Here is a 25,666-nt window from a genome sequence, read left to right as displayed (position 1 = left end):
ACCATCTTTGCTTCATTCCCCACGTTATTCCCAAACCTCACCCTAAGTTGTGGAGGTATATACCTATAATTCTAGGAATTCTAGCACTTGGGAGGAAATTGGCGGCCAGCCTGAGCTACATAGCTGGACCCTGTAACAATAACAATAATGCAGGAACTGAATCCTAGAAGCAGGGCCATAGGCTCTGTCACCCCCGCTCTTTGTGCCTCTGCTCTCTGGCCTTCTTTTCTGGTCTGGTCTGCCTTTGCACTCTAAGCAAAGTTCACATCCTGAAACATACTCCTTGGTTCTGTGTGTTACTGGTATTTGGAAATGGAGATTTTGAGATTAGATGAGGTTGTGAGGGTGGGACTCTCACAATGACATCAGTGGCTTTATAAACAGGAAGAGACTCCCAAGCTAGGACAGGAAGTCTGTTTGTTTGTTTGTTTGTTTTGGTTTTTCGAGACCAGGGTTTCTCCACGGCTTTTAGAGCCTGTCCTTGAATTAGCTCTTGTAGACCAGGCTGGCCTTGAACTCACAGAGATCCGCTGTCCTCTGCCTCCCTCTTTTTGACAATGCAATGCTTTCTACTATTTTTATGCTTCAGTATTGAGTTTCTCTCCTGATCCACAGTGCCTTCTGGCCTTTGGACTTCCCAGCAAGAACACAAGTTCAAAGTCAGACTAAGCTCTGTAGTGAGTTCAAGGCCAGCCTAAATAATCTAGTAAACTCTTACCTCAAAATTTAAATAAAAGTAAAAGAGAGGGAAGGAAATGTAATTCAGCATTTGGCAGCTTACCTAGCATGTACATGTATGAGATCTGGGGTTCAATCTCAGCAACACACACATACACACACACACATGCATCCACTAATAAAACCCAAAACACAACTATAGAAATGGCTCAAAGGTTGAGAGTGCTTGCAACTTTACCAGAGGACCATAGTTCCAGAATGCCTAAGTCATGACTCAGAATAGCTCTAGGGGATCTGATGGCCTTTTCTAGACTCTGAAGTCATCTGCCCTTTACATCAAGCACGCACGCAACAAGTGTGCGTTCAAATTTAAAAACAAATTAAAACATACCCAAACCAAACAAAACACACAGTAACTTAAGTTTTTTGATTTTTTTTTCATGGAGAAACAGGTTTTTTATTTATTTATTTATTTATTTATTTATTTAGAGACAGGGTTTCTCTGTATAAACTTGGTTGTCCTGGAACTCTTTTTTTTTTTTTTTTTTTTTTTGGTTTTTCGAGACAGGGTTTCTCTGTGGTTTTGGAGCCTGTCCTGGCACTAGCTCTTGTAGACCAGGCTGGTCTCGAACTCACAGAGATCCGCCTGCCTCTGCCTCCCGAGTGCTGGGATTAAAGACATGAGTTACCACTCTGCTGTGAAATAAAATTTAATTATTTTTGTCTATTTTTAAAAATTTAATGTGTATGGGTGTTTTGTCTGAATGTTTATCTGTGTGCCACTTGTGTGCCCGCTGCCCACAGAGGCCAGGAGAGGTCGTCAGATCTTCTGAAACTGAAGTTACAGACTGTTTGGAGCTGCAAGGCAGGTGCTAGAATTTAAATCCGGGCTAGGGCTCTTAACCATTGAACCAGCTCTCCAGCCTTTATTTAACAAACGTTGAATAGGGGCTGGAGAGATGGCTCAGGGGCTAAGAGCATTGCCTGCTTTTCCAAAGGTCCTGAGTTCAATTCCCAGCAACCACATTCACAACCAACTGTAATGAGGTCTGGTGCCCTCTTCTGGCCTTCAGGCATACACAGAGAGAATATTGTATACATAATAAATAGCCGGGCGGTGGTGGCGCATGCCTTTAATCCCAGCACTTGGGAGGCAGAGGCAGGCAGATCTTTGTGAGTTCGAGACCAGCCTGGTCTACAAGAGCTAGTTCCAGGACAGGCTCCAAAACCACAGAGAAACCCTGTCTCGAAAAACCAAAAATAAATAAATATTTAAAAAAAAAAACAAACGTTGAATAGAATGTATGAATGTTTTATTCTTGACCAGATACCCTTGGGGGAGGGTCATTTTACCGACCCACCTGGTACAAAGAAAAACCTCAAGAGGGGACAGATAAGAGGTCAATCAGTTGATTCCATGATCAGCTGCCTATACCTCCCCAACCCCCAGCTTTAAGAGGAGACAATGACCCTGGGGTTCAACAGTTCCTTGTCCTCCTGCCGCAAGGGGGAGTCAAGGCTCTGCCGCTGTGGAGCCCAGATGAAGGCCCGCTAGGCAGCCATCTCTATGGTCTGGCTCACCAGGCCCCTCCTCTCCGGCCCTCCGCGTGCCTCTATGGTTCTTCCTGTCATTAGTCGGGAGGGGGCGCTGCGCGCAGGCGCGAGGTAGACGCCGTGGCGCGGCCGGAAGGAACGCAGTAGCGGCCTCGGCGGCAACGGCGGCGGCAGCTGGGGCAGCGCCGAAGCTTTTCGAGCGGCTGCTTCAGGTGACTTGAGACTGAACTCCGGGCGCCGATCCGCGCTCGCGGACCTGGGCAAGCTGCGCGGCGGGTACGTGACGGACCCGCGCGCGTGGGCTCCTCGGGCGCGGGTCGAGTGAGGCGAGTGGCCTCCCGCCAGGGCGCCACTGGGGTGGGGGCGGGGGCCGAGGGGGGACGCGCTCGGGAGTCCCGGGGGTCCGGGGGGCTCCGCACAGGGGGTGTCGGGAGGGGAGCGGCGGAGACGGCCGCGGGCCAGCCGGTTCTCCTCCCGCCACTTGAGGAAGTTTCTCTGGCCGGCCTGCTGCCCCGGGGGCGACGAGCCGCCGAGAGAAACGGCTCTCTGGCGGCTCTGGCTTTGGTGGCCGTGCTTCCCACCGCGGCCTGGAGGAGCGGAAGAGGCGACGGACTGTTGACTTTGAACTCCAGCCCGGGATAGTTCGGGCCCCTCGGAGTCTTGAGTTGACAAGCCTGTCATCCCAAGCAGCGCTCCGGAGTAAGGGGACACACAGCTCTTGCAAACGGAACCCTGGTGCTCCCGTGGCGCGTGGCACGCTGGGTGAGCGCGAGACCCACGCTCGAGTGGACGAGGCGGCCCCTTGTGGCTCATCCCGTGATTCCCAAACTCCCCGCCTGTCCAAAGGGTGCAGTGACCCTGGGACCCTCTCCTGCGTTGTCGTTTCCCAGTTGGGGTTTGCTTGCCTTCTTTTGAGAGTCTCACTGCATAGCCGAGGCTGACCTGGAACCTGAGAAGTAGATGAGGTTGGCCCCTGGAACTCGTAGGAATTCATGTACCTCTGCCTTGGGAGTGACGGGGCTAAAGGTCTAGGCCTAGGAAAGCTGCGACTGCTTGCTATTTTAGCATATGAAGAGAAAGGGCTTGTGCCTGCCCTTCTTAGGAGGAAGGGACCAACAATATTTTGTTTTCAAAACAGGGTTTCTCTCTGTGTTGCCAGGCTGGCCTTGAACTCAGAACCCTTTCTTTATGACCTCTTCCCACAGTTTAGTTTATACGAACTAAGAAATAACCAAGCTTTGCATTCTGTTTGAATCCAAATTGACAGTGCCTAGGGTATAGAAAAGGTGGTGAACTTCAGGAAGTGGCTGAGGATCTTGAGTTTAGTTTTTGAACAAATTCTTGAGCCTATTGCATTAGGGACTTGAGACTTTTAAATTTTATTTATATTTATTTTTATTTGTTTATTTATTTCTTTATTTTTGAGACAGGGTTTTTCTGTAGCTTTGGAGCCTGTCCTGAAACTAGCTCTTGTAGACCAGGCTGGCCTCAGAACTCACAGAGATTCGCCCTACTCTGTGAGTGCTGGGATTAAAGGTGTGTACGCCACCACCCAGCAGGGCATTTGAGATTTTTATCAAAAGAGGACAAGAATGGCTAATAAGAAGATCTTGAAGAGAAATCTAATAAAATTGTGACTCATGGAGATTGAAAGTTTATGAAGTCAGCCAGGCCATATTTAGTGCTCGCCTTTAATCCCAGCATTTGGGAGGCAGAAGCAGTCGGATCTCTGAGTTCAAGGCCAGCCTAGTCTACTAGTTCCAGGACCCGCCCAAAGCTACAGAGAAACCCTGTCTCAAGGGGTTAAAAAAGTGGTTTGTAAAACCTGGTGAGACTGTTTACTAACTATAGTATGAAGTACTCCTTTTATGATTACTGTATTCTAGGCTTTGCCATATTCCAGACATAATGAATTCTTATATTGCCATCACTTTTGTCAAAACAGTGTTTCTCTGTGTAGTCCTGGCTGTCCTGTAATTCACTCTGTAGATAAGACTGGCCTCAAACTCACAGAGATCTGCCTGCCTCTGCCTCCTGAGTGCTGGACTTAAAGGCGTGTGCCTCCACACTGGGCTCAAAACCTTTAATTTTTAAAAACATTTATTCAGCATGTATATGGGCACGTAATTTCACTTTATGGTCAGAGTACAGTTTTTGGAAATGAGTTCTCTTCCACCATTTGTGATTCAGGCAACTAACTCAGGCTTTCGGGTTTAGCAGCAAGTGCCCTTAACCTGTTGTGCTGACTCAACAGCCTTATCTGTACAAAACTGATGCTAAGTGTGATGTACGTACAACTCTTAAGCATTTTTCTTATTCTTAGCCCTATCAATTGAGGTAAGTGCTCCAGTATCACGCTTGCGCGCGCTCGCGCTCTCTCTCTCTCTCTCTCTCTCTCTCTCTCTCTCTCTCTCGTGTGTGTGTGTGTGTGTGTGTGTGTGTGTATGAAGGGAGGTGCTGAAAAATGAAACAAATGTAGTAAGGTTCAGAGCTAACTCTGAAACTCATTTGGTTGCACAGTTCTTGCCTCTAATTGATTACCCTGTTGTACCTTGTTAATGCTATTCAAAATGTGGTTTTAGACCAGCTTCTTGGTGCCTGGCTGTGTTCTTGTCCCCAGGCTTTGGAAGTATTGAGTAAGACATGGTCTTGCGCATTTGGAATTTAAGTTCCAGGAGAAGAGGTTAACATTAAGTATAGTTTCTTAAATTGTTGAAGTTACTCTGTAGTAGTTGAGAAATTGAGGGATGTTTTTTGAATAAACGGGTCAGGGACACTTACAGGTTAGTCAGGAAAGGTTTTTCTCTGAGGGAGTAGAGAATTGAGGGATGAACATAGGTAACTTGGCCAAAGAGGCAGTCTCACAAAGAGAATTCAGCCTGAGAAAGTAAGTTTGGTAAGATCAAGGAACCAAGACATTGTTGCTAGAGAATGGGGAAAAAACTATCAGGTGACACTACTTGGATCAGCAAATGCTTGATGAAACCTGTTTTATATACTGTGGTAAGGACTTGGGTTCTGTCATAGTGACACTTGTAATTTAAAAAGCAGCCAGGTGTGAAGGTGCATGCTTTTAATCCCAGCAGAGGCTGGTGTGGTCGACATAGCATGTTGCAGGTCAACCAGTCTGGAAAACAAAACAAACAAAAACAACCCCCAGTGCTAAATAGGTCAAAGTGTGGAGCCTAGAAGGCAGAACTTGAACTAAAAGCAAGATGCAATGCGTTGTAAGCTCCGAGATGATTTTCAAGGACTAGGGCTGTATGGGACTTAGCACCTGCCAGGCCGTGGGTTCAGCTCCTTGTACGGTGCCCCATCACCAGAAACATAATTGAAAATGTGAGTGACTGTTTACTTACCTGCTCCCATTTCAGAATCAATTTTCTAACAGTTGAGAAAAATCTTAACATTTTATGTTAACTTTTTCTAAAACAGTTTCTTGTCATGCAGGCAGTCTGATCTCAAACGCACTATGTAACTCAGGATGATCTTGAACTAGTACTATCTATCCATTCTGCCTTTTCTGAGTACTGGAATCAAAGGTCTTTACCAACATTTCAGGATTATGTGGTACTCATTGAACTCGGCTTCCTGGCTACCAGGCAGACCTGTCCTTGTATTAAAATCGTCAGCTAACTCTGAGGCTATTAAAGAGCAGTTGCTGTTCTTGCAGAGGCTCTGGATTTGGTTTCCAGCATCCATGTGGTGGCTCATAAACACCTGTAACTCCAGCTTCAGTACCTCCTTTTGGCCTCTGTAGGTACTGGACACACGCATAATGCACGTACATATATTCAGACAAACATTTGTGTGCACAATTAAAATAAAAATATTTAAAAATGTTTAGCTAACCAACCTGAGGATTGTGAATTTAATTTTTGGTGTGAGTTTTAGTGTAGAAAAACACTGATATAGGACTTTTAGATTTTTTATTATCTGCACACTTACATTTGTAAACATGGATATTATACTTTACGTATTTTATTTTGACTATATATTAAAATTAACATACTAAATTTTCTTATTCTGAACTCCTTGTTTGTTTGTTTTTTTTTTAAAGATTTATTTATTATGTATTCAGTGTTCTGCCTTGCATGTATCCCTGCAGGCCAGAAGAGATGGCTGTGAACACATGTGGTTGCTGGGAATTGAACTCAGGACCTTTGGAAGAGCAGGCAAAGCTCTTAACCACTGAGCCATTTCTCCAGCCCCCTCCCTTTTTTTTTTTTTTTTTTTTTTTTTAGTTTTTCAAGACAGGGTTTCTCTGTAGCTTTGGAGCCTGTCCTGGCACTAGCTCTTGTAGACCAGGCTGGCCTCGAACTCTCAGAGATCAGCCTGCCTCTGCCTCCCGAGTGCTGGGATTAAAGGCGTGCACGCACCACCACCGCCCGGCTCTTGTTTGTTCTTAATAGTCCTGCCATTCTCCACTTGATCTCACCATCTAGGTCAATTTAGACTCCTTTCTTTTTCTTGCCTCATAGCCAATTATATTCAAAATTCTACCTAAATCTAATTCTGTATTCAGTATCTGTGCCCCCTCCCCTTATATACTATTATCTCTAATTCAGGCTTCATAGGCTCTTGTTTACTGGGTTTCCTGGCACAAAATGTCCCTGCGTTGCCCATTGCGGCAAAGCTGATCTTCCTAATATGAAGCTCTCATTGTTCTGTTTCCCACTGGCTGGAAAACATAATTTGAACTTCAGTTCAGCATCCTATCAACACCACAAACTACCTCCAAACGTACTGGCAATATAATCATTTAATCTTTTGATAGGAGTAAAAGAGAGAGGGAGAAGGAGCGTGTGTGTGTGTGTGTGTGTGTGTGTGTGTGTGTGTGTGTGTTTTGAGAGGAGAGGAGAGTGTGTGTGTTCGATAGAAGAGCGAGTGTGTGTTTCTTGAGTCTGGGTCTTGATATGTAGACCAGGCTAAAGTTCCCAGCTTTTTTACGGTCTGGAGATAAAAGAGGACTCACCTGGTGCATGTTGTCAGCTAAAATGGCCATTTTTTTTTTTTTTTACTCACAAGCCTTGTCAGAGATCAGAGACTGCTAGAAGTCTTGGGTTTTGTTGTCTATAGTGCCAGAGGATTCCATTTGACTCCAGCTGACCATGCAGACTTAGCCTTCCAGAGAGAGCTCTTAAAGGATAAGATGGATTATGGCACAGCACTTGGTGGTGTTTAAAGTGGCTGGCCTTGCTAAATGGTTCCTGTCTACCTCTCCTGCTTAGGATAATTTCTGTGTGTATGTGTGCACATGTACATTGTGTGCTTGGATGTGCAGGTGTGTGTGTGTGTGTGTGTAGACCAGAAATCAACTTCCTTAGGAGCTGTCCAACTTGTTCTTCTACTGGCCAGGAACAAGTCAAATGGGCTATACTGTCTAGCAAGTGGGCCCTGCAGATCTACCTCCACAGCACTGGAATTACAAGTTTGGGCCACCATACCTGGACTTCTGTTTTGATACTGAGGATCACAACTGTGTTCTCGTGCTTTCATGGTAAACATTTTACTAGCTGTTTGTCTCTCCAGTCTCAAGTGATTTATTTATTGCATGACTATCACATAGAATGTACTTGACTTTCTTTTACTCTTCCAAGTTTCCTTTATTTGGGGGGGAGGGGTTCAATTTTTTTTTGTTTTATTGATATTTATTGAGCTCTACATTTTTCTCTGCTCCCCTCACTGCCTCTCCCCTCTTCCCTTCAATCCTCCCCCCATGCTCCCAATTTACTCAGGAGATCTTGTCTTTTTCTACTTTCTACTTCCCACGTAGATTAGATCTGTGTAAGTCTCTCTTAGTGTCCGCATTGTTGTCTAAGTTCTCTGGGATTGTGGTTTGTAGGCTGGTTTTCTTTGCTTTATGTTTAAAAACCACCTATGAGTGAGTACATGTGATAATTGTCTTTCTGTGTCTGGGTTACCTCACTCAAAATAAAGTTTTCTAGCTCCATCCATTTTCCTGCAAAATTCAAGCTGACATATTTTTTTCTGCTGTGTAGTACTTCATTGTGTAAATGTACCACATTTTCCTTATCCATTCTTCAATTGAGGGGCATTTAGGTGTTTCCAGGTTCTGGCTATGACAAACAAAGCTGCTATGAACATAGTTGAGCACATGTCCTTGTGGCACGATTGAGCATCCTTTGGGTATATACCCAAAAGTGGTATTACTGGGTCTTGAGGAAGGTTGTTTCCTAATTTTCTGAGAAATCGCCACACTGACGTCCAAAGGGGTTGTACCAGCTTGCATTCCCACCAGCAATGCAGAAGTGTTCCCTTTTCCCCAAAACCTCTCCAACATAAGTTGTCATCAGTGTTTTTGATCTTGGCCATTCTTACAGGTATAAGATGGAATCTCAAGAGTTGTTTTGATTTGCATTTCTCTATGGCTAAGGATGTTGAACATTTCCTTACGTGTCTTTCAGTCATTTTAGATTCCTCTGTTGAGAGTTCTCTGTTTAGGTCTGTACTCCATTTTTTTGTTGGATTATATGATCTTTTGGTGTTCAGTTTCTTGAGTTCTTTGTATATTTTGGAGATCAGACCTCTGTCTGTGGGGCTGGTGAAGATCTTTTCCCATTCTGTAGGCTGTCATTTTGTCTTGTTGATCGTGTCCTTTGCTTTACAGAAGGTTTTCAGTTTCAGGAGGTTCCATTTTTTTTTTTTTTAGTATTTATTTATTATTTTGTCTGTGTGTATGACTGCAGGCCAGAAGAGGGCACCAGACCTCATTACAGATGGTTGTGAGCCACCATGTGGTTGCCGGGAATTGAACTCAGGACCTTTGGAAGATCAGGCAATGCTCTTAACCTCTGAACCATCTCTCCAGCCCAGAAGGTTCCATTTATTGTTTCTCGCAGTGTCTGTGCTGCTGGGGTTCTGTTTAGGACGTAGTTCCCTGTGCCAGTGCGTTCAAGTTTATTTCCCACTTTCTCTTCTATAAGGTTCAGTGTGGCTGGCTTTATATTGAGGTCTTTGATCCATTTGTACTTGAGTTTTGTGCATGGTGATAGATATGGGTCTATTTTCATTCTTCTACATGTTGATATCCAGTTTTGCCAGCAACACTTGTTAAATATGCTTTCTTTTTTCCATTTGATATTTTTTGTTTCTTTATCAAAGATCAGGTGTTTGAAGATGTGTGGATTGATATCCGGATCTTCTATTCGGTTCCATTGGTCCTTTTTTTTTCTTAATGTATATGTACTGAGCATTGGTAGTGCACACCTTTAATCCCAGCACTTAGGAGGCAGGGACAGATGGATCTCTGAGTTCAAGGCTAATCTTGTCTTTCAAGTTTCAGGAGAGGCTCCAAAGCTACACAGAGAAACCCTGTCTAAAAAAGGTGGGGGGGAGTAAAAATTGCATGTATGTGGTGGCAGTGTTTTACTAGCATGTGTATCTGTGCACTGTTTGCATGCAGTGCCTACAGAAGCCAGGAAGAGGATATTGGATCCCAGGGAACTACAATTATAGGAGGCTCTTAGCCACTACTTTGAGATCTGGGAATTAAACCTCTCTGGTCCTGGAAGATCATTCAGGGCCCTTTAGCACTTACCCATATTGCTCTAAGTTCTTTAAAACAATATTTTCCATGAGAGATTTTCTTTTGTATATCTTCCTCATGCATCATAAAATCTTTGTGCCATGTAGCAACACACTAAATATTTGCTGAATTCTTTATTGTTTGATTTTTTGGGGGGTTGGGGGCATGGTTTCTCTGTGTAGCTCTGGCTGTCCTGGAACTCGTTCTGTAGACCAGGCTGACCTCAAACTCATAGATCCAACTGCCTCCTAGATTGTTGGGGTTACCTCATGTACCACTACCATCCACCTTATGTTCTTAAGTTTATATTGTGGGCCAGTGAGATGGCTCTAGTCTGACATTGAACTCCCAGAGATCTGCCTACCTCTGCCTCCCAAGTGCTGATTAAGGCCATGCACTGCTATGCTCTGCTGCCCTTCCATATTCTTTTCTTAGAATTTATCTGTTGTTGAACTTGGTCCCCTAGACCTATGATTTCCCAGAGTCTTAATAAATATTTGTTAGCCTTAAATTACCATTTCCCTATATAGAATTGTTTAGAAATTTTTGCCCAGTTGGGGAGTGGTGGCACACGCCTTTAATCCCAGCTCTTGGGAGGCAGAGGCAGTTGGAGCTCTGTGAGTTCAAGGCCAGCCTGGTCTACAGAGTGAGTTCCAGGACTGCTCCAAAACTACAGAAAAACCCTGTCTCGAAAAATCAAAAAAAAAAAACAAAATAAAAACAAAAATCTTACTAAATTTCAACCAGGCACTGGTGGTGCACGCCTTTAATCACAGGTCTTGGGAGACAGAGGCAGATGGATCTCTCTGAGTTTGAGGCTAGCCTGGTCTACAAGAACTAGTTCCAGGACAGGCTCTAAAACTACAGTAAAACCCTGTCTGGGAAAAAAAAAAAATTTCCCTACATGTCTTTTTCTTGTTAAGTGCTGTGTAATGAAAAGTTCCTCAGGCTTTCATTCTAGAATGTGGCCTGATCAGACTTGCATTCTGTTTTGTTTGGCAATGTAACATTGTTTCCTTAAAAAGGGCTGATTCTTTTTTTTCTTTTTCGAGACGTGGTTTCTCTCTGGTTTTGGAGCCTGTCCTGGAGCTAGCTCTTGTAGACCACGCTGGTCTCGAACTCACATAGATCCGCCTGCCTCTGCCTCCTGAGTGCTGGGATTAAAGGCGTGCGCCACCACCGCCCGGCAAAGGGCCTATTCTTGCCCCTAAAGAGTTTTCTCCAGTAGCCAGTACTTGTTAGTGTCTAGAGTTGGCAATTCATTGAAGGCTGAAAAATGATGGTTATCTTTTTTTGTTGTTGTTTTTTTGTTTTGTTTTGTTTGTTGTTGTTGTTTTTTTTGAGACAGGGTTTCTCTGTAGCTTTGGAGACTGTCCTGGAACTGGCTCTGTAGACCAGGCTGGCCTCGAACTCACAGAGATCCACCTACCTCTGCCTCCTGAGTGCTGAGATTAAAGGCGTGCGCCACCACCGCCCGGCTAATGATGGTTATCTTTTTATTAAGTTTTTATTTGTAGCCAGGCGGTGGTGCCACACACCTTTACTCTCAACACTCAGGAGGCAGAGGCAAGTGGATCTCTGAGTTCGAGGCCAGCCTAGTCTAGAGAGTTCTAGTACTGGCTTCATAGCTACTGAACAACCCTGTCTTGAAAAAACAAAAAATTTTGATTTGTTTTAGTTAGAATACTTTTATAAAGAAGCCACTTATTTGGTCACTCAGTTTATGTAGGAAAAGTAAGGGAATGTCAAATTATTTGTCCTTATTTAACAATTTATTGATTAATTTTGTATGTTTATTTCTTTGTAGTTTTGTTTTTTTCCTAGACAGGGTCTCTCTATGTAGTTCTGGTCATCCTAGAATTCACTATGTAGAACAAACAGGCTGGCCTCGAACTCACAGAGATCTTCCTTCCTCTGCCTCACAAGTGCTGGAATTAAAGACATACACCATTACATTCTGATGTGGTTTTTTGTTTGTTTGTTTGTTTGCTTGCTTGCTTGTTTTGAGACATGGTTTCACTGTAGCTTTGAAACTAATCCTGGAACTCACTAGGTCTAGCCAGTCTAGCCTTGAACCTGTCTGCCTCCTGAGGGCTGGGGTTAAAAGTTTGCAGCCACCACTGCCCAGCACGCATTGATGTGTTCTTGTTGTTGTTTGGTTGGGGTTTTTTTTTTTGTTTGTTTGTTTATTTTTCCCCCTAGACAGGGTTTCTCTGGGTGTAGCTCTCATTGCCCCAGAACTAGCTCTCTAGACCAGGCTGGTCTCAAACTCAGGAATCTACTTGCTTCTGCCTCCTGAGTGCTGGAATTATAGATGTGTGCCACCACTGCCCTTTCTTTAGAAAGGGTCTAATGAGCCTAAGTAGGGCTCAAACTCATTCTGTAGTTGAGGAGAACCTTGAATCTAATCTCTTGACCTCCCAAATGCTGGAATCTCCACATTCAGCTTTCATTTGCTAGATAATTCATCTATTGCTTGTCATCATCTGAATATGACCTTTAACAAATTACAGAAGCTAAGGAGATAGCTCAGTTGGTAGAGTTGGCTGTGAAAGCATGAGAACTTAAGTATGATTACCAACAGCCCTGTAAAAAGTGTTAATCTTAGTGATGGGGAACTGGAGACAGGGGAATCCTGGGACTTGTTGGCTAATTAGCCTAGCCGTATTGGTTGGTGAGTCCCATTTTTCAGTGAGAGAATTTGTCATAAAACCCAAAATTAAAAAGTGCCTGAGGAGCCAGGCAGTGATGGCACAAGCCTTTAATCCCAGCACTGGGGAGGCAGAGACAGGTGGATCTCCATGAGTTCAAGACCAGCCTGGTCTACCAAGTGTAGCTCCAAAGCTACAGAGATACCCTGACTTGGCGGGGGGGAGGAGGGGAAGTGCCCGAAGAATGATACTCAAGGTTTACCTCTGGCATCCACACACATGCGGGCACACACCACACAAAATTATAAACTCTCATTTATACACACTGAAGAATTCCATGTTAAATAAATTCATATCTTTATTGAAAGTGAAGATTTTCTGTTTTAGGGCAGTGGGAACTTCTCCAGACTTGTTTTCTAGTTTTGCCAGAACCCAGTCTTGACACATAGTCTTTGTTAACTCCTTTGATACTGAATGACAAGATGCTCCAGACTCATTTTGTATGTCTCCAGCCCAAACCTGTAGTTGGTAATTGTCCAAAATTACTTTTGGTAAAAAAAAATTTAAAAATTAGAGAAAGCCCTATTTTGTGTGGTTTTCTTCATTACCTTCAAAAAATTGTTTCATATATTTAGTCTTAACAGTAGTTTTATATAAAAAGGTTTCAAAGTTGGTCTATACGTGCTGAGTTATGGCCAAAATGAAAGACTCTAGAGGTCAGTAATAGTGTGTCAGTGGTCTCAGGGTTGATTGTGAGCATTGTCAACATTAACACAGAGAAGGTGATTAGAAATGCCTTACTTTAGTTTGTCATTATGTTGTTACTATCTCAGACAAGATCAAGGATCATAATTCAGATATCTGGTAAATACCACTCCCTTGGTATATCACCCTTAAAATTGTATAAGATTTCTCTTTTTTTGACTTTTTTTTTTTTTTTTTTGAGGCAAGAGTTTCTCTGTAGCTTTGGAGCCTGTCCTGGAACTAGCTCTTGTAGACCAGGCTGGCCTAAAACTCAGAGATCCACCTGCCTTTGCCTCCCAAGTACTGCAATTAAAGGTATGCGCCACCCACCACCTGGCAAGATTTTAATTTCAATTTTACAAAAAGGTTTTAAGTTTTAGTGGTAATGGAGTGGCTTTCTAAAATTTAGACTAGATTTCATTATCCATTTACTATGCTGTAGATGGTGTTTTTGGGTTTTTTTTTTTTTGTTGTTTGTTTTTGTTTCTTTTTTTTCGAGACAGGGTTTCTCTGTGGCTTTGGCGCTTGTCCACTGTCCACCTGCCTCTGCCTCCCCAGTGCTGGGATTAAAGGCCTGCGCCACCACCACCTGGCTGATTCTTTTAACTCTTTATGTGTTACACTGGCTGGCATTTGCAATAAAAATTGACTTTATTACTGTTCTGGAGGCTTGAAGTCTTGGAAATAGGATTGCCAGTCTGGCTCTCATGAGGACTTTCCTTTAGGATCACAGACAGCTGTCGTCTCCTCAGTGGTAATCGAGTAAAAACCTAAGCAAGCTCTTTGGTTCTGCTGCTTCTGAGGGTGCCAAATCATAATTGGGCTTCATCCCTTAGCGTTCTGTTATATTACCTTACAAAAGACCTGCCTGCAGCTCCTGTCATAGTGAAGGATTTGAGTCAATTCAGGGAGCAGGGAGATAGTTATTCTAGATTCCGGTTTCTCTTAATGAAGGGTTTTGTTTTGTTTTTGTTTTTTAGGGTGGGATTAAGTAGCTCTTTGAATAACTTTTGAGTGGTAAACCCTGCATATCTAAAAATAACTTAGGGGGGCTGGAGAGATGGCTCAGCGGTTAAGAGCATTGCCTGCTCTTCCAAAGGTCCTGAGTTCAATTCCCAGCAACCACATGGTGGCTCACAACCATCTGTAATGGGGTCTGGTGCCCTCTTCTGGCCTTCAGGCATACACGCAGAAAGAATATTGTATACATAATAAATAAATAAATATTTAAAAAAAAATAAAAAAATAAAAATAACTTAGTCCTTATTCAGAACTGTTTTAGCTGATTGATTCTAGTTTCATATTTATGTTTTATAACCCTTTGAAAGTAGTTTTCATTATCTGAAAAATTATTCCTTCTAAAGAGCCAATGTTTTATCTCTACAGTTTTTTGCCGTTTTGAGGCAGTGTTTCTATGTAGCTTTGGAATCTGTTCTGGAACTTGCTCTGTATACCTGGCTGGCCTCAAACTCACGGAGATCCACCTGCCTCTGCTTCCCAAATTTGGGATTAAAGGTGTGGGCCACCACCACCAGATTTATCTCTACAGTTTTTAATGGTTTTAATCTTTGTCTTTAGGATACATTTAGGCATACTTTTATTTGCATGCTAAATAGTTGTACTTTCATGACAGAAAAGTCATTAAGAAGTATCTGAGTTGAAGGCCAGCCTGGTCTATAAAGTGAGTTCCAAGAGAGCCAAAAAAAAAAAATCACAAAAGAAAAAAATGAACAAATGAATAATTAATTTACCCAGGTATGGTGGCACATGATTTTAGTGGGAGGCAGAGGCAGGCAGATCTCTGTAAATTTGAGACCAGTCTGGTCTAAATAGTGAAATCCAAGTCATCACCCAGGGCTACACAGTGACACCATGTGTCAAAATAACAAACAGGAGTCTGAGGTTGGCATCCTTAGCAGGGGTGGGACTGGAAATTGCAAATGGCTCTGCTGCGAGGGGTAGAACTGCTCCAGAGGCTTTACTGGTCCTTGTTACATTGTTCCTGACAACTCTCAGCAAGCACACTATCAGGTCAGACAGTTTACAGTTTCACTGCTTGAAGAAAAGCCTGAGAGAATTCAGCAGATTATTAAAAAGAGCCATTGAAGATGTTGACTGAATCATGAATAAATATTAAAAGAAAGAAAAAATAGGGCTGAAGAGATGGCTCAGAAATTAAGAGCACTGCCGGGCGATGGTGGCGCATGCCTTTAATCCCAGCACTCGGGAGGCAGAGGCAGGCGGATCTCTGTGAGTTCGAGACCAGCCTGGTCTACAGAGCTAGTTCCAGGACGGGCTCCAAAGCCACAGAGAAACCCTGTCTCGAAAAACCAAAAAAAAAACCAAAAAAAAAAAAAAAAAGAAATTAAGAGCACTGACTGCTCTGCTCTTGCAGAGGACCCAGGTTCAGTTCCCATTACCAACATGATAGCTCACAACTGTCTGTAACTCCCATTCCAGGGAATCTGGCACATTCACATAGACATACGTGCACATAAAATAAAAATAAATTTTTTTAAAATATTTATTTATTTGTTATGTATACAATATTCTGTGTGTATGTCTGCAGGCCAGAAGAGGGCACCAGACCTCATTACAGATGGTTGTGAGCCACCATGTGGTTGCTGGGAATTGAACTCAGGACCTTTGGAAGAGCAGGCAATGCTCTTAACCTCTGAGCCATCTCTCCAGCCCCTCCGGTGACTTCCTTTTTTTTTTTTTTTTTTTTTGGTTTTTCGAGACAGGGTTTCTTTGCAGCTTTGGAGCCTGTCCTGGAACTAGCTCTTGTAGACCAGGCTGGTCTCGAACTCACAGAGAACGGGTGACTTCTTATACAGAGGAAAGTGGGCTTCAGAATCAGGCAGCTATGGATCTGAATCCCAGAGCATACAGTTTCTCTCGAGTGCTGCTTGCAACTCAGTTTCCTCCCAGGGGAGGACTGAATGAAAAGGAAAAGTGCTAACACAGTCATTGTACATAGGGACCTTAAAAGGAAGCTAGTGCCCTGGTTTCTCTCCCAGCTCTAGATTTGCTCTTCCATACTCTGCATCTTCTCTTAAGAACTCATCTGAGCCGGGCGGTGGTGGTGCACGTCTTTAATCCCAGCACTTGGGAGGCAGAGGCAGGCGAATCTCTGTGAGTTCGAGACCAGCCTGGTCTACAAAAGCTAGATCCAGGACAGGCTCCAAAACCACAGAGAAACCCTGTCTCAAAAAACAAAAAAAAACAAAAAAAAAAAAAGAACTCATCTGTGATCTTGTCCTGTCCCAGCTCAGACCTCCACCTGCCTTATCTATCACTCACATGCCCTGCACTCTGCCAAATTGCTGCCCCTCCTGACCCTTTCACTCCATGCCCAGAGAAAGAAGTCCCGGTCCTTTGTGGTTTTAAAATATGTAATAATACGAGATGGAATACTCCCTGAGTATACTGAGCCAATATGTCCTTGCAGTTATGTGAGTCAAAGTGGCATCTGCCTCTGCCAAACTGATAATGAAGTAAGTGTATCAATTTGTGACAACTCAGAAAAAAAATCTTACCTTTTAAAATATTACTTTACATAATTGATTCTCAACTTTTCTAAAGCTGTAACCCTTTAATACAGTTCCTCATGTTGTGGTGACCCCAACCATAAAATTATTTTGGGGGGCTGGAAGAGAGGATGGCTTAGCAGTTAAGAGCACCATTGCTCATACAGAGTTCCTGAGTTCAATTCCCAGCAACCACATGGTGGCTCACAACCACCTGTAGTAAGATCTGGTGCCCTCTTCTGGCCTGCAGGCATACATGCAAACAGAACACTGTATACATAATAAATAAATCTTTTTAAAAATTATTATTGTTGCTACTCCATAAGTGTATTTTGCTAGTTATGAATCATAATGTAAATATCTGTGTTTCCCACTAGTCTTAGTTGACCCCTGTGAAAGTCTTTTGACCCCTACCCCCCAAGGGTTTGAGCTGAGAACTGCTGCTTCACATAATTTCTTATTTTCTTCTTCTGAATTCTCTGGCACTTCTGTGATAGAACGTTTGTCTTCTATGACTAACCTCTCAACATTTTTTTAGTATAATCTATATTTAAATGACATGAACAGATAACTGAGGATATAATATGACCCATTCCCAGTTTGCTCCATCTCAACAGGTGCATGTAATAGACTCATGTAATAGATAACCTCTTCGAGCTCTAGAACACTTTTTCCCCTCAAAAAGTTGCTCCATAATCTTTGAGGTCATCTTTCCTTTCACAAAGTAGTTCTTGATTTTCTGTCATTATAAATTAGGTTTTTTCCAGCTGGGCAGACCTGTAATCCCAATGTTTCATAAATGAGGTTGAAGGATTATATGAATTCAAGGCCTACCTGGGTTACTGAGTGAGGCCCTGTGTGAAAAAGGAAGAAAAACTACATGGTGGTGAATGCCTTTAATCCCAGCACCCTGGAGGCAGAGACAGGAGGATCTCTCAAGACCAGTCAGGGCTACACAGTGAAACCCTGCCTCAAAAATTTTTTTTAAAAAGCCAAAAAGGTGTATTTGTGTAAATGTAACTCATATATTTATATGAACTTTCACATTTGCAGGTCTTTTTTGTTAGTTTGTTTTTTAAGACAGGGTTTATCTGGCCTGGACGGCCTGGATCTCACTCTGTAGACCTGCCTGACCTCAAACTCAGAGATCCACCTGCCTCTGCCTTCTGAGTGCCAGGATTAGAGGTGTGCACCTCCCCTCCAAGATCACACTTGTAGATTCCTTATTGCAATGAAATATTAGGCTTGTGGAGGGTATAGTTCAGTGGTAGATTGGTTGCCTAGCATATGCAAGGCCTTGAAGTTCCCCAGCAATTCAGTTTGTCAGTCATTAATTTTAAATTCGGTTTTTTATGTGTCATCATTAGCTTTTATTGAAATACTTAGGAAGTAAGTTTAAATCCTGTGAAAGTACCATAACACTGGGTTTAATGGTACAGCCTGGTCTTCACAGCAAGGTCCAGGTATGCCAGGGCAACAAAGAGAAACCCTATCTCTAGAAAAAGGAAAGTACTGTATGAAAAAAATTATTTTTCTCTTGGGACTGAAGATTGAACCTAGGCCCTTATTCTTTCTAAGCAAGAGCTCTGCCCCTGAGCTCGTCCCCAAATCTCTTTAATGGCACGTAAACTATATTCCCTTGTTGTATTTCTTTGATTCAGCATTCTGTTTCCGAGATTCATCCATGTTGCATATATTGTGTTGATTCCTTGTTTAAACAATATTCTTACTAATTTGAGAGTTTCATGCAGTGTATTTTGAATATTTTAACTCCCCCTAATATTAATTCCTTCTTTTGCTAAGCAGTCTGTATTTCATAAGTATCTACCAATTTAACTGTTTTTCTATTGATGGAGACCTGGGCTACTTTCAGTTATTGTCTGTAATGAAAGCAGTTATGTACATTTTTTTACATTTATTAAGCATACAATGTACTGCTGGCATGGAAGGCACCAGGTCTCATTACATATGGTTGTGAGCTACTATGTGGTTGCTGGGAATTGAACTCAGGACCTCTGGAAGAGCAGCCAGTGTTCTTACCCTCTGAGCCACCTCTCCAGCCCTTACATTTTATTTTACATGTGCACACATACACCTATGGAAGTCAGAACAGTTTGTAGGGGTTGATTCCCTTCTTCCATCATGTGAGTGGGTTCCAGGAACTAAATCATATTCCCAGAGGCACCCTTTCCCACTGCCCACTGTACTATCTAGCCTCTGAACATTGTTTATTTTAGATTGTTACTGATTTTTTTTTTAATTTTGTGTGTATGTATGATTGTTTGACACTTGCTTGCATGTGCCTGAGAAGGACAAAAGAGTGTGGCATTGCTTCTAACAAGAGTTAGAGACAGTTGTGAGTTGACCAGCATGGGTTCTGGGTTCCAAGTGTAGTCCTCTGAAATAGACATCACATACCAGGCCTGCATGTGGGGCCAGAGTACAACTTCTAGGGTCAATTTTTTCATTCTATCCTGTTGGTCACAGGAATCAGCTCAGGTAGTCAAGCTTCACAGCAAGCATCTTTCCCACTGAGCCTTCTTGCTGACTACCTGGACATTCTTAAATGGGTTTTTCCTGCAAATATTTGGGAGGGGTAAATTCTTTGGAGCAAAATAATATGTTTACATTGATAAAGATACATATTTAGCTTTTTTTTTTCCTTAATAACATTTAGCTTTTAAAAGCTTCCAATTTCAGAGTTATTCCATTGTATTTTTTAACTATTGCTATGAGCTATATGGCAATATTTTTTGGGAATTTTTAGTATCCTGTTTTTTGTTTGTTTCAGAGTCAGGGTCTTTCTCTGTGTGTCTCAGGCTGGTCGTGGACTCCATGGTCATCCTGCCTCAGTCTCCCCAGTCAGAGGATTTTAGGTCTATACTGCCATTGTTTGTTTCTTTGGTTGGTTGGTTTTCATTTTTTTCTGTCCTGGAACTTGATGTGTAAACGAAGCTGGCCTTGAACTGAGATCTACCTGCCTCTGCCTCCCGAGTGCTTGGATTACAGGCATACACCAACTTCCAATCTTATTCTGATGTTTTTGTTTTGTTTTGCTTTTTGAAACAGGGTCTCTTTGTGTAACAGCCCTGGCTATCCTGGAACTCATCCTGCAGACTAGGCTAGCCTCAAGCTTACTGTATTTCTCTGTGTATTCCTGGCTGTTCCAGAACTCACTTTGTAGACCAGGGTGACCTCAAATTCATCCCTCTATTCTGCCTCCTGAGTGCTGGGATTAAAGATATGCACCACCATCGCCCAACTATACTGCTGTTGTTAATGTTATTTTCTCTTCTTTTACAGACCCTGTGGAATAGATGATTGCCATGTTTGGGTACTAACAATCACATTATTTATATTGGAATTTGAAAATGGCAGAAGGAAACAACAAAGAAGAGGTCATTCACTTGAACAACTTTCACTGCCACCAGGGAGAGGGTAAATTGCTTGTCTTTTCGCCCTTTACTCAATGCTTTTTCTTTACTGCAATGGTTGTATCTTTGAAATGATCCTGTTTTGTACCATATATAAACCAGGGAGACGGCAGAGGCAGGCAGATCCCTGTGAGTTCGAGGCCAGCCTGGTCTACAAGAGCTAGTTCCAGGATAGGCTCCAAAGCTACAGAGAAACCCTGTCTCAAAAAACCAGGGGGACTCCACTGCTAGACCTAGATCAGGCTTAAAATGTCAAAGTAGAATTATGCAGATTTATACTGTATTGATTTGCCTCTAGAGGTTTTTGAGGAAATGGAGGTCATACAGGAGCACTCCGGGCCTGTCAAATTTAAAATACCAGACAATGCTAGGCATTCTTGTTCTTAGATACTTAATTTCTTTTTTTTTCTAGTTTTGAGATTCTGACTTAGCCTCATTGAGAATGTTAGGACATAGTTCTTTGTTTTATATATAGTCCTTAAAATTTTGACAAATTCATTGATTTGCAAAGAGCAAAAGAGTACCAGCATTTGCATAACATTCCTAAATGTGTGGGAAATTTCCTGTCAAATCTGAATGTACATTTATTAATACTTGGTCCAAAAGAGAAAAATCATGTTGATGAATAAAGAAAATTCTTAATATATTCATTTCTTTTGAGTACAAATTCCATGATGAGGCTAAACTAGCTTTGTTTTTTCTCCTGATGACATTTTATAATTGTGACAACAATTTTTTCCTAGTATGAAATAAATCATGTATTTTGCCTTCAGCAATTTGAAGTGTAGGAAATTATAACACGTGAATAAATTTAGAGGACACAGAATCATTCAAACTGTACAAATTATAGGTACAAAAGAAATACTGAGTTTAAGAGTTTGTTGATAATGTATTATGACTTGGGTAGTGATTGTAATAGCCATAACTTGTTATTCAGAAAGTTTGAAATCTTAGCTATAATTTGTACCCACACTCATTTCTGACTTCTGCACATGCATATTGAATTAATGTTAGAATTTTTTAATTAGGCCTTAAATGCAGTTGAACAGTGTTTTTCAAAAACAATTACTAGGCGAGGTGTGGTGACACGTTCTTTTAATCCTAGCACACAGGAGGCAGAGGCAGGTGAATCTCTGTCAGTTTGAGACCTGTCTAGTCTATATAGTTCTGTAATAGCCAAAGGTACACAGTGAGAGTTTGTCTCAAGAAAACTAGACACACAGACAATTACTTCCTTATGGAAAATTGCTGACTTTGGAAATGGTTTTTTTATTGTTGTTGTTTTTGTTTTGTTTTGTTTTTTTGCTCAACAAATATAAACATGCTTTACCCATTATAAGGATATTTGTAAGGTGTGTAGAGTTGATTAGTAGTTTTATTGTGCCAATCTCTTAAGCTTTTTTGTTTGTTTTGTTTTGTTTTGCTTTGCTTTTTCTCTGTAGCCTTGGAGCCTGTCCTGGAACTAGCTCTGGCCTCAAACTAACAGAGATCCACCTGCCTCCCAAGTGCTGGGATTCAAGGCATGTGCCACCACCACCTGACAAGTTTTTTCTTCTTAAGAGTTCTGAAAAACAAACTTGCAATCTCACAATTGTGAGCAGACCATTTCTGTCACCTTATGAAGATTCCTATGTTTTTTTTTGCAGGCGTGCCCCACTCCATCTTGCCTTGAGGAGGGCACTAATCTACTTTGTGTCACTACTCGGTTTCCTTTTCATGGATCCGCAGTACACAGTTTTTTGGGGGAGGGGGGTCTGGCTAGAATTTTTCTGCCCAAACATATTAGAATGAAGACAAATTACAAGTTGTTGTTTTTATTTTTTTTTATTTTTATTTATTTATTTTTTTAAATATGGAACGCTTCACGAATTTGCGTGTCATCCTTGCGCAGGGGCCATGCTAATCTTCTCTGTATCGTTCCAATTTTAGTATATGTGCTGCCGAAGCGAGCACAAGTTGTTGTTTTTAAAATATATTTATGTATTTGGATGTTTTGTCTTCATGTATATCTGCACTCCAGAAAAGGGCATTCAATTCTATTATAGACATTTGTGAGCCTGTGAATGCTGGGAACTGAACTCAGGACCTTTGGAAGGGTTGCCAGTGATCTTAAGCACTGAGCCATCTCTTTAGGCCCACAAGTTCTTATTAGAAAATCCTTATATATGTGGAAGATAAGAATAGACTTCAGGCCAGGCAGTGGTGGCACATGCCTTTAATCTCAGCATTTGGGAGGCAGAGGCAGGCAGATCTCTTGAGTTCAAGGCTAGCCTGGTCTACAGAGCAAATTTTAGGACAGCTAGGGATACACAGAGAAACCCTGTCTCAGGAAAGGAAGAAAAAGAATAGATTTCAAACTAACCTATCACAATGGAAATTCATGTTTTGAAGAAAATTTAAGGCCTAAAAATGCATGTATTATATATCAAGTAAAACTGGGAAATTAAGAATCCAAGTTAGGGATCAGTAAATGGTAGGTCCAAATAATCAGTACAGCCTTGTAGACCATGTGTCTCTGTTGTATCAACTTATCAATACAGTGTGTCTCCTAAGATTGAACATATGCTTCCCCTTGTGACTCAGCATTTCCATTCCTAGAATGTTCCCAACTGAGATGAGCACATAAAAGCATGTACATAACAGCAGTATCCAGAATAGCCCATGTTAGCACCAACTCAGACGTCCATCAGGGAAGAATGAGTAGTTTATGAAGTCCTCTTTTGAGGATAGAAGGCAGTGATGGGAAGAGGAACAAGGAGGTTGCTAATGGGCTAGAAATAAATAGTTCATGATTTTTTCATGGTTGTACGGTCATTTTGTGGCAATTCATGGAGATAAACCCTTGATTGGTAGTGTCTGCTTAGTGAGCTCTGTTCTAGCCTGAACTACAGTGTAAGACCCTGTCTAAAGGAAAAAAAAATGTAAAAACAAAATCAGGACTAGCAGTATAGCTAGCTCAGTGATAGTGCTCTTGTCTAGCATGCATGAAGCCCTGGGAGATGGGTAGCTATTGAGCAGAACCTTTCTTTGGCTCCCCCTCTCTGTCCCCCAGAACCTACATAAAGACAGACACGATAGTGTTTGTCTACAGTACTGGTATTTCTGCAGCAGGATGGGAGGTGGAAACAGAAGAATGTCTAGAAGCTTGCAGGCCAGCTAGTCTGGTTACATAGCAGCGCACAAAAGACCTTCTCAGACAAAGTAGAAAGTAAGGACTAAACATCTGATGTTGTCCTCTGATGGGAATACATATGCCCTGGTGTCACTCTCACAAAGGAACTCATGTGCGCTCACATACACCACAAAAATTTATTTAAAAAAAAAAAAAAAGGCATGTCACTCTTGTGCTCAGAATCTGGACGACCCACCCCCCCCAAAGCCACCAAGAGACCAGATCTGATGCAAAGCAGAGTATTTTTATTTCTGAGTTAACGCGGGTCCTCCATTGGTCCAACACGGTGGAGTAAGTAAAAGGGGCCCTGAACTGCAGTGGGTCAGGGCGTATTTTGGGGGTAGAACAAGATGGGCCATCTGGGGGTCTTCTATTTGCACAGTAACAGTCTCAGGATTGGCACACCTCCTTGCTAGGGGGAACCTGTCCGAGCTGATAACTGTAGCTGCAGAAAGGTTGCTATAGCTGGAGGCCATGGCGGTCACCGCATTCCGTCATTATTAGTAAAGCCCGTCCAGAGAAAAACTTCTGATCCTCTCAGTAGTTAGGGCAAGGTCGGGGGCTCAGCACATTCTGCTGAGTCAGGGGCCTATTGCTAGGTCTTTTCTGCAGCCTGTCCTGGCTGCTAAAGGTGTGTGGGGGGAGGGAGAAGTGGGGGGGAAGGTCTGGGCCCTTCAGTCATAGCAATATATATCTGTGATCCTAGTGCTGGGTAATCGTAGACAGAAGTGTGACTGAATCAGACAGTTCCAGGTTTAGTGAGTGACTCTGTCTAGAAAACAAGGTGGAGAGTAATTGAGGATGACACTTGATATTCCTCCTCTAGCCTTCACACACAAGTGCTTGTGGGCCCCCACATTCAAATAAATACGAAACTTTTTTCTTTAAGCAAAAAGGCAAAAATAGATAATATCCCCAATGGGGAAAACAGCCTCCACAGCTGGATCCACACTCACCCACAGATTAGAGCAAGCAACAACTATTGTTTACCTGCAGAGCTTGTTTTTAGTTTTTCGAGACAGGGTTTCTCTGTGGTTTTGGAGCCTGTCCTGGAACTAGCTCTTGTAGACCAGGCTGGCCTCGAACTCACAGAGATCCGCCTGCCTCTGCCTCCCAAGCAGAGCTGGGTTTTTGGATTTAACTATGGTTTATTTAAAAGAAGAGCAGGCAAGTTAAATTGCCCAGTGTCACAGATGTATCCTTGGTAGGTGATTGCTTGGTAGATGCTAAGTGTTTGGTTGAAATGGAAGTTCTGCTTAAATAGCTTATTATAAAGTAAGCTGATTTTTAAATCTTAAATAAATATATTACTATTTTTGAGTGCTAATTTTTTTTTGAGATGTAGCTGTTTAAATTAAACCGGTCTTTTATTTCTTCAAGGAGTAAACATGGGAAATCTCTAAAGAAACTGGCAGTTCTATGTCAGTGTCATAATTAGAAAAGTTTTATGTGGGAAAAAAAGAAATTTGTGGTTGGCCTAATAACTCATTCAGGAAAGTTGTTTTTTGAGGCAAAGTCTCACTCCCTCAGGCTGACTTTCCTAACTTTCTGTGCTGTGACTGCTAGAATCTGAAACACGTACCAATGCGCCCAACTAAAGAGCAAATTAAATGCCTGTGTTCCTAGGATTTGGAAGGCTGAGGTGGAGGATTGCCAAGAATTTGAGGCTAGTCTGGTCTGCATAGTACGAAGCTAGCCAGGCTTGACATAAGATCCTGTCATAAAACAAAACCAAAAAACCTTCAGATTTCTCTCATTTAACAAAAGAAAAATTTGATACATTTTGAGCATTTTATCTGTCATCTCTTAGTGTTATTGGCAAAAATAAACAAGGAAACAGTTCTTACTGCTTGAATCTGTGTGCACTTGAGGTGGTAAGTTAACTGTTAGTAGCTTTGAACTTGGCTTGACTTGGACCAACAGTGAATATAGGGACTGAATGTGCTCATACTGGCCTCACAGTGACCATGTTTTTTGCTTCCATGTAGAATGGATGAGTGTCAGAGATGGGCCCATCACCATATCTGACTCCTCTGATGAGGAAGGGATTCCCATGCTTGTTACTCCTGCTACTGAGCAACATGAAGATGATGACCTGGATGATGATGTCATACTGACAGAAGTGAGTGTTTTATGAACTTGAAATTGACTTCATGAGAAGAGTTTTTCTTTCTTTATGGTTTTGAATATATAGAAACAGTTAAATTAAAGCTTTTTCTTTTTACTTCTCCTGCAGCTTTTCCAGTTTCCTTTTCTTTCTTTTGTTTTTTTGTTTTGTTTTTTTTGGTGGTGCTTGCATTTGTTTTCTCATGCATGGATTTCTGCTTTGGTGTTTATTAGTTCTCTTGTGCTTT

The 25,666-nt window shown here is 42.1% G+C and overlaps 1 protein-coding gene and 1 non-coding gene across 4 annotated transcripts in view; one reads left to right on the top strand and one right to left on the bottom strand.

Annotated features, from left to right (window-relative positions):
- Window positions 1–2,363: 2,363 nt before the first annotated feature.
- The window catches only part of LOC121465022 (E3 ubiquitin-protein ligase RNF216), a 114,332-nt gene continuing 91,029 nt past the window's right edge, over window positions 2,364–25,666 (top strand). For 2 of the 3 annotated variants that reach the window (XM_041678186.1, XM_041678184.1), the window contains exons 1-3: window positions 2,364–2,508; window positions 20,010–20,144; window positions 25,301–25,434. In XM_041678186.1, the coding sequence (XP_041534120.1) occupies window positions 20,078–20,144; window positions 25,301–25,434 (201 nt within the window). In that variant the 5' untranslated portion in view covers window positions 2,364–2,508; window positions 20,010–20,077. The remainder of the gene's footprint in view (window positions 2,509–20,009; window positions 20,145–25,300; window positions 25,435–25,666) is intronic. The other variant, XM_041678185.1, reaches the window with a different exon arrangement.
- LOC121465195 lies at window positions 21,987–22,093 on the bottom strand. Its single transcript, XR_005976626.1, has one exon. It is a non-coding gene; the product is annotated as a U6 spliceosomal RNA (small nuclear RNA).

This window comes from Microtus oregoni, unplaced genomic scaffold (genome assembly GCF_018167655.1).
Source record: "Microtus oregoni isolate MIOR12 unplaced genomic scaffold, Mior012 000029F_ref0000214, whole genome shotgun sequence".
Taxonomy (NCBI): Eukaryota; Metazoa; Chordata; class Mammalia; order Rodentia; family Cricetidae; genus Microtus; species Microtus oregoni.
The sequence above is the reverse complement of the archived record's forward strand: the minus strand, read 5'-3'. Positions and strand labels throughout refer to the sequence as shown.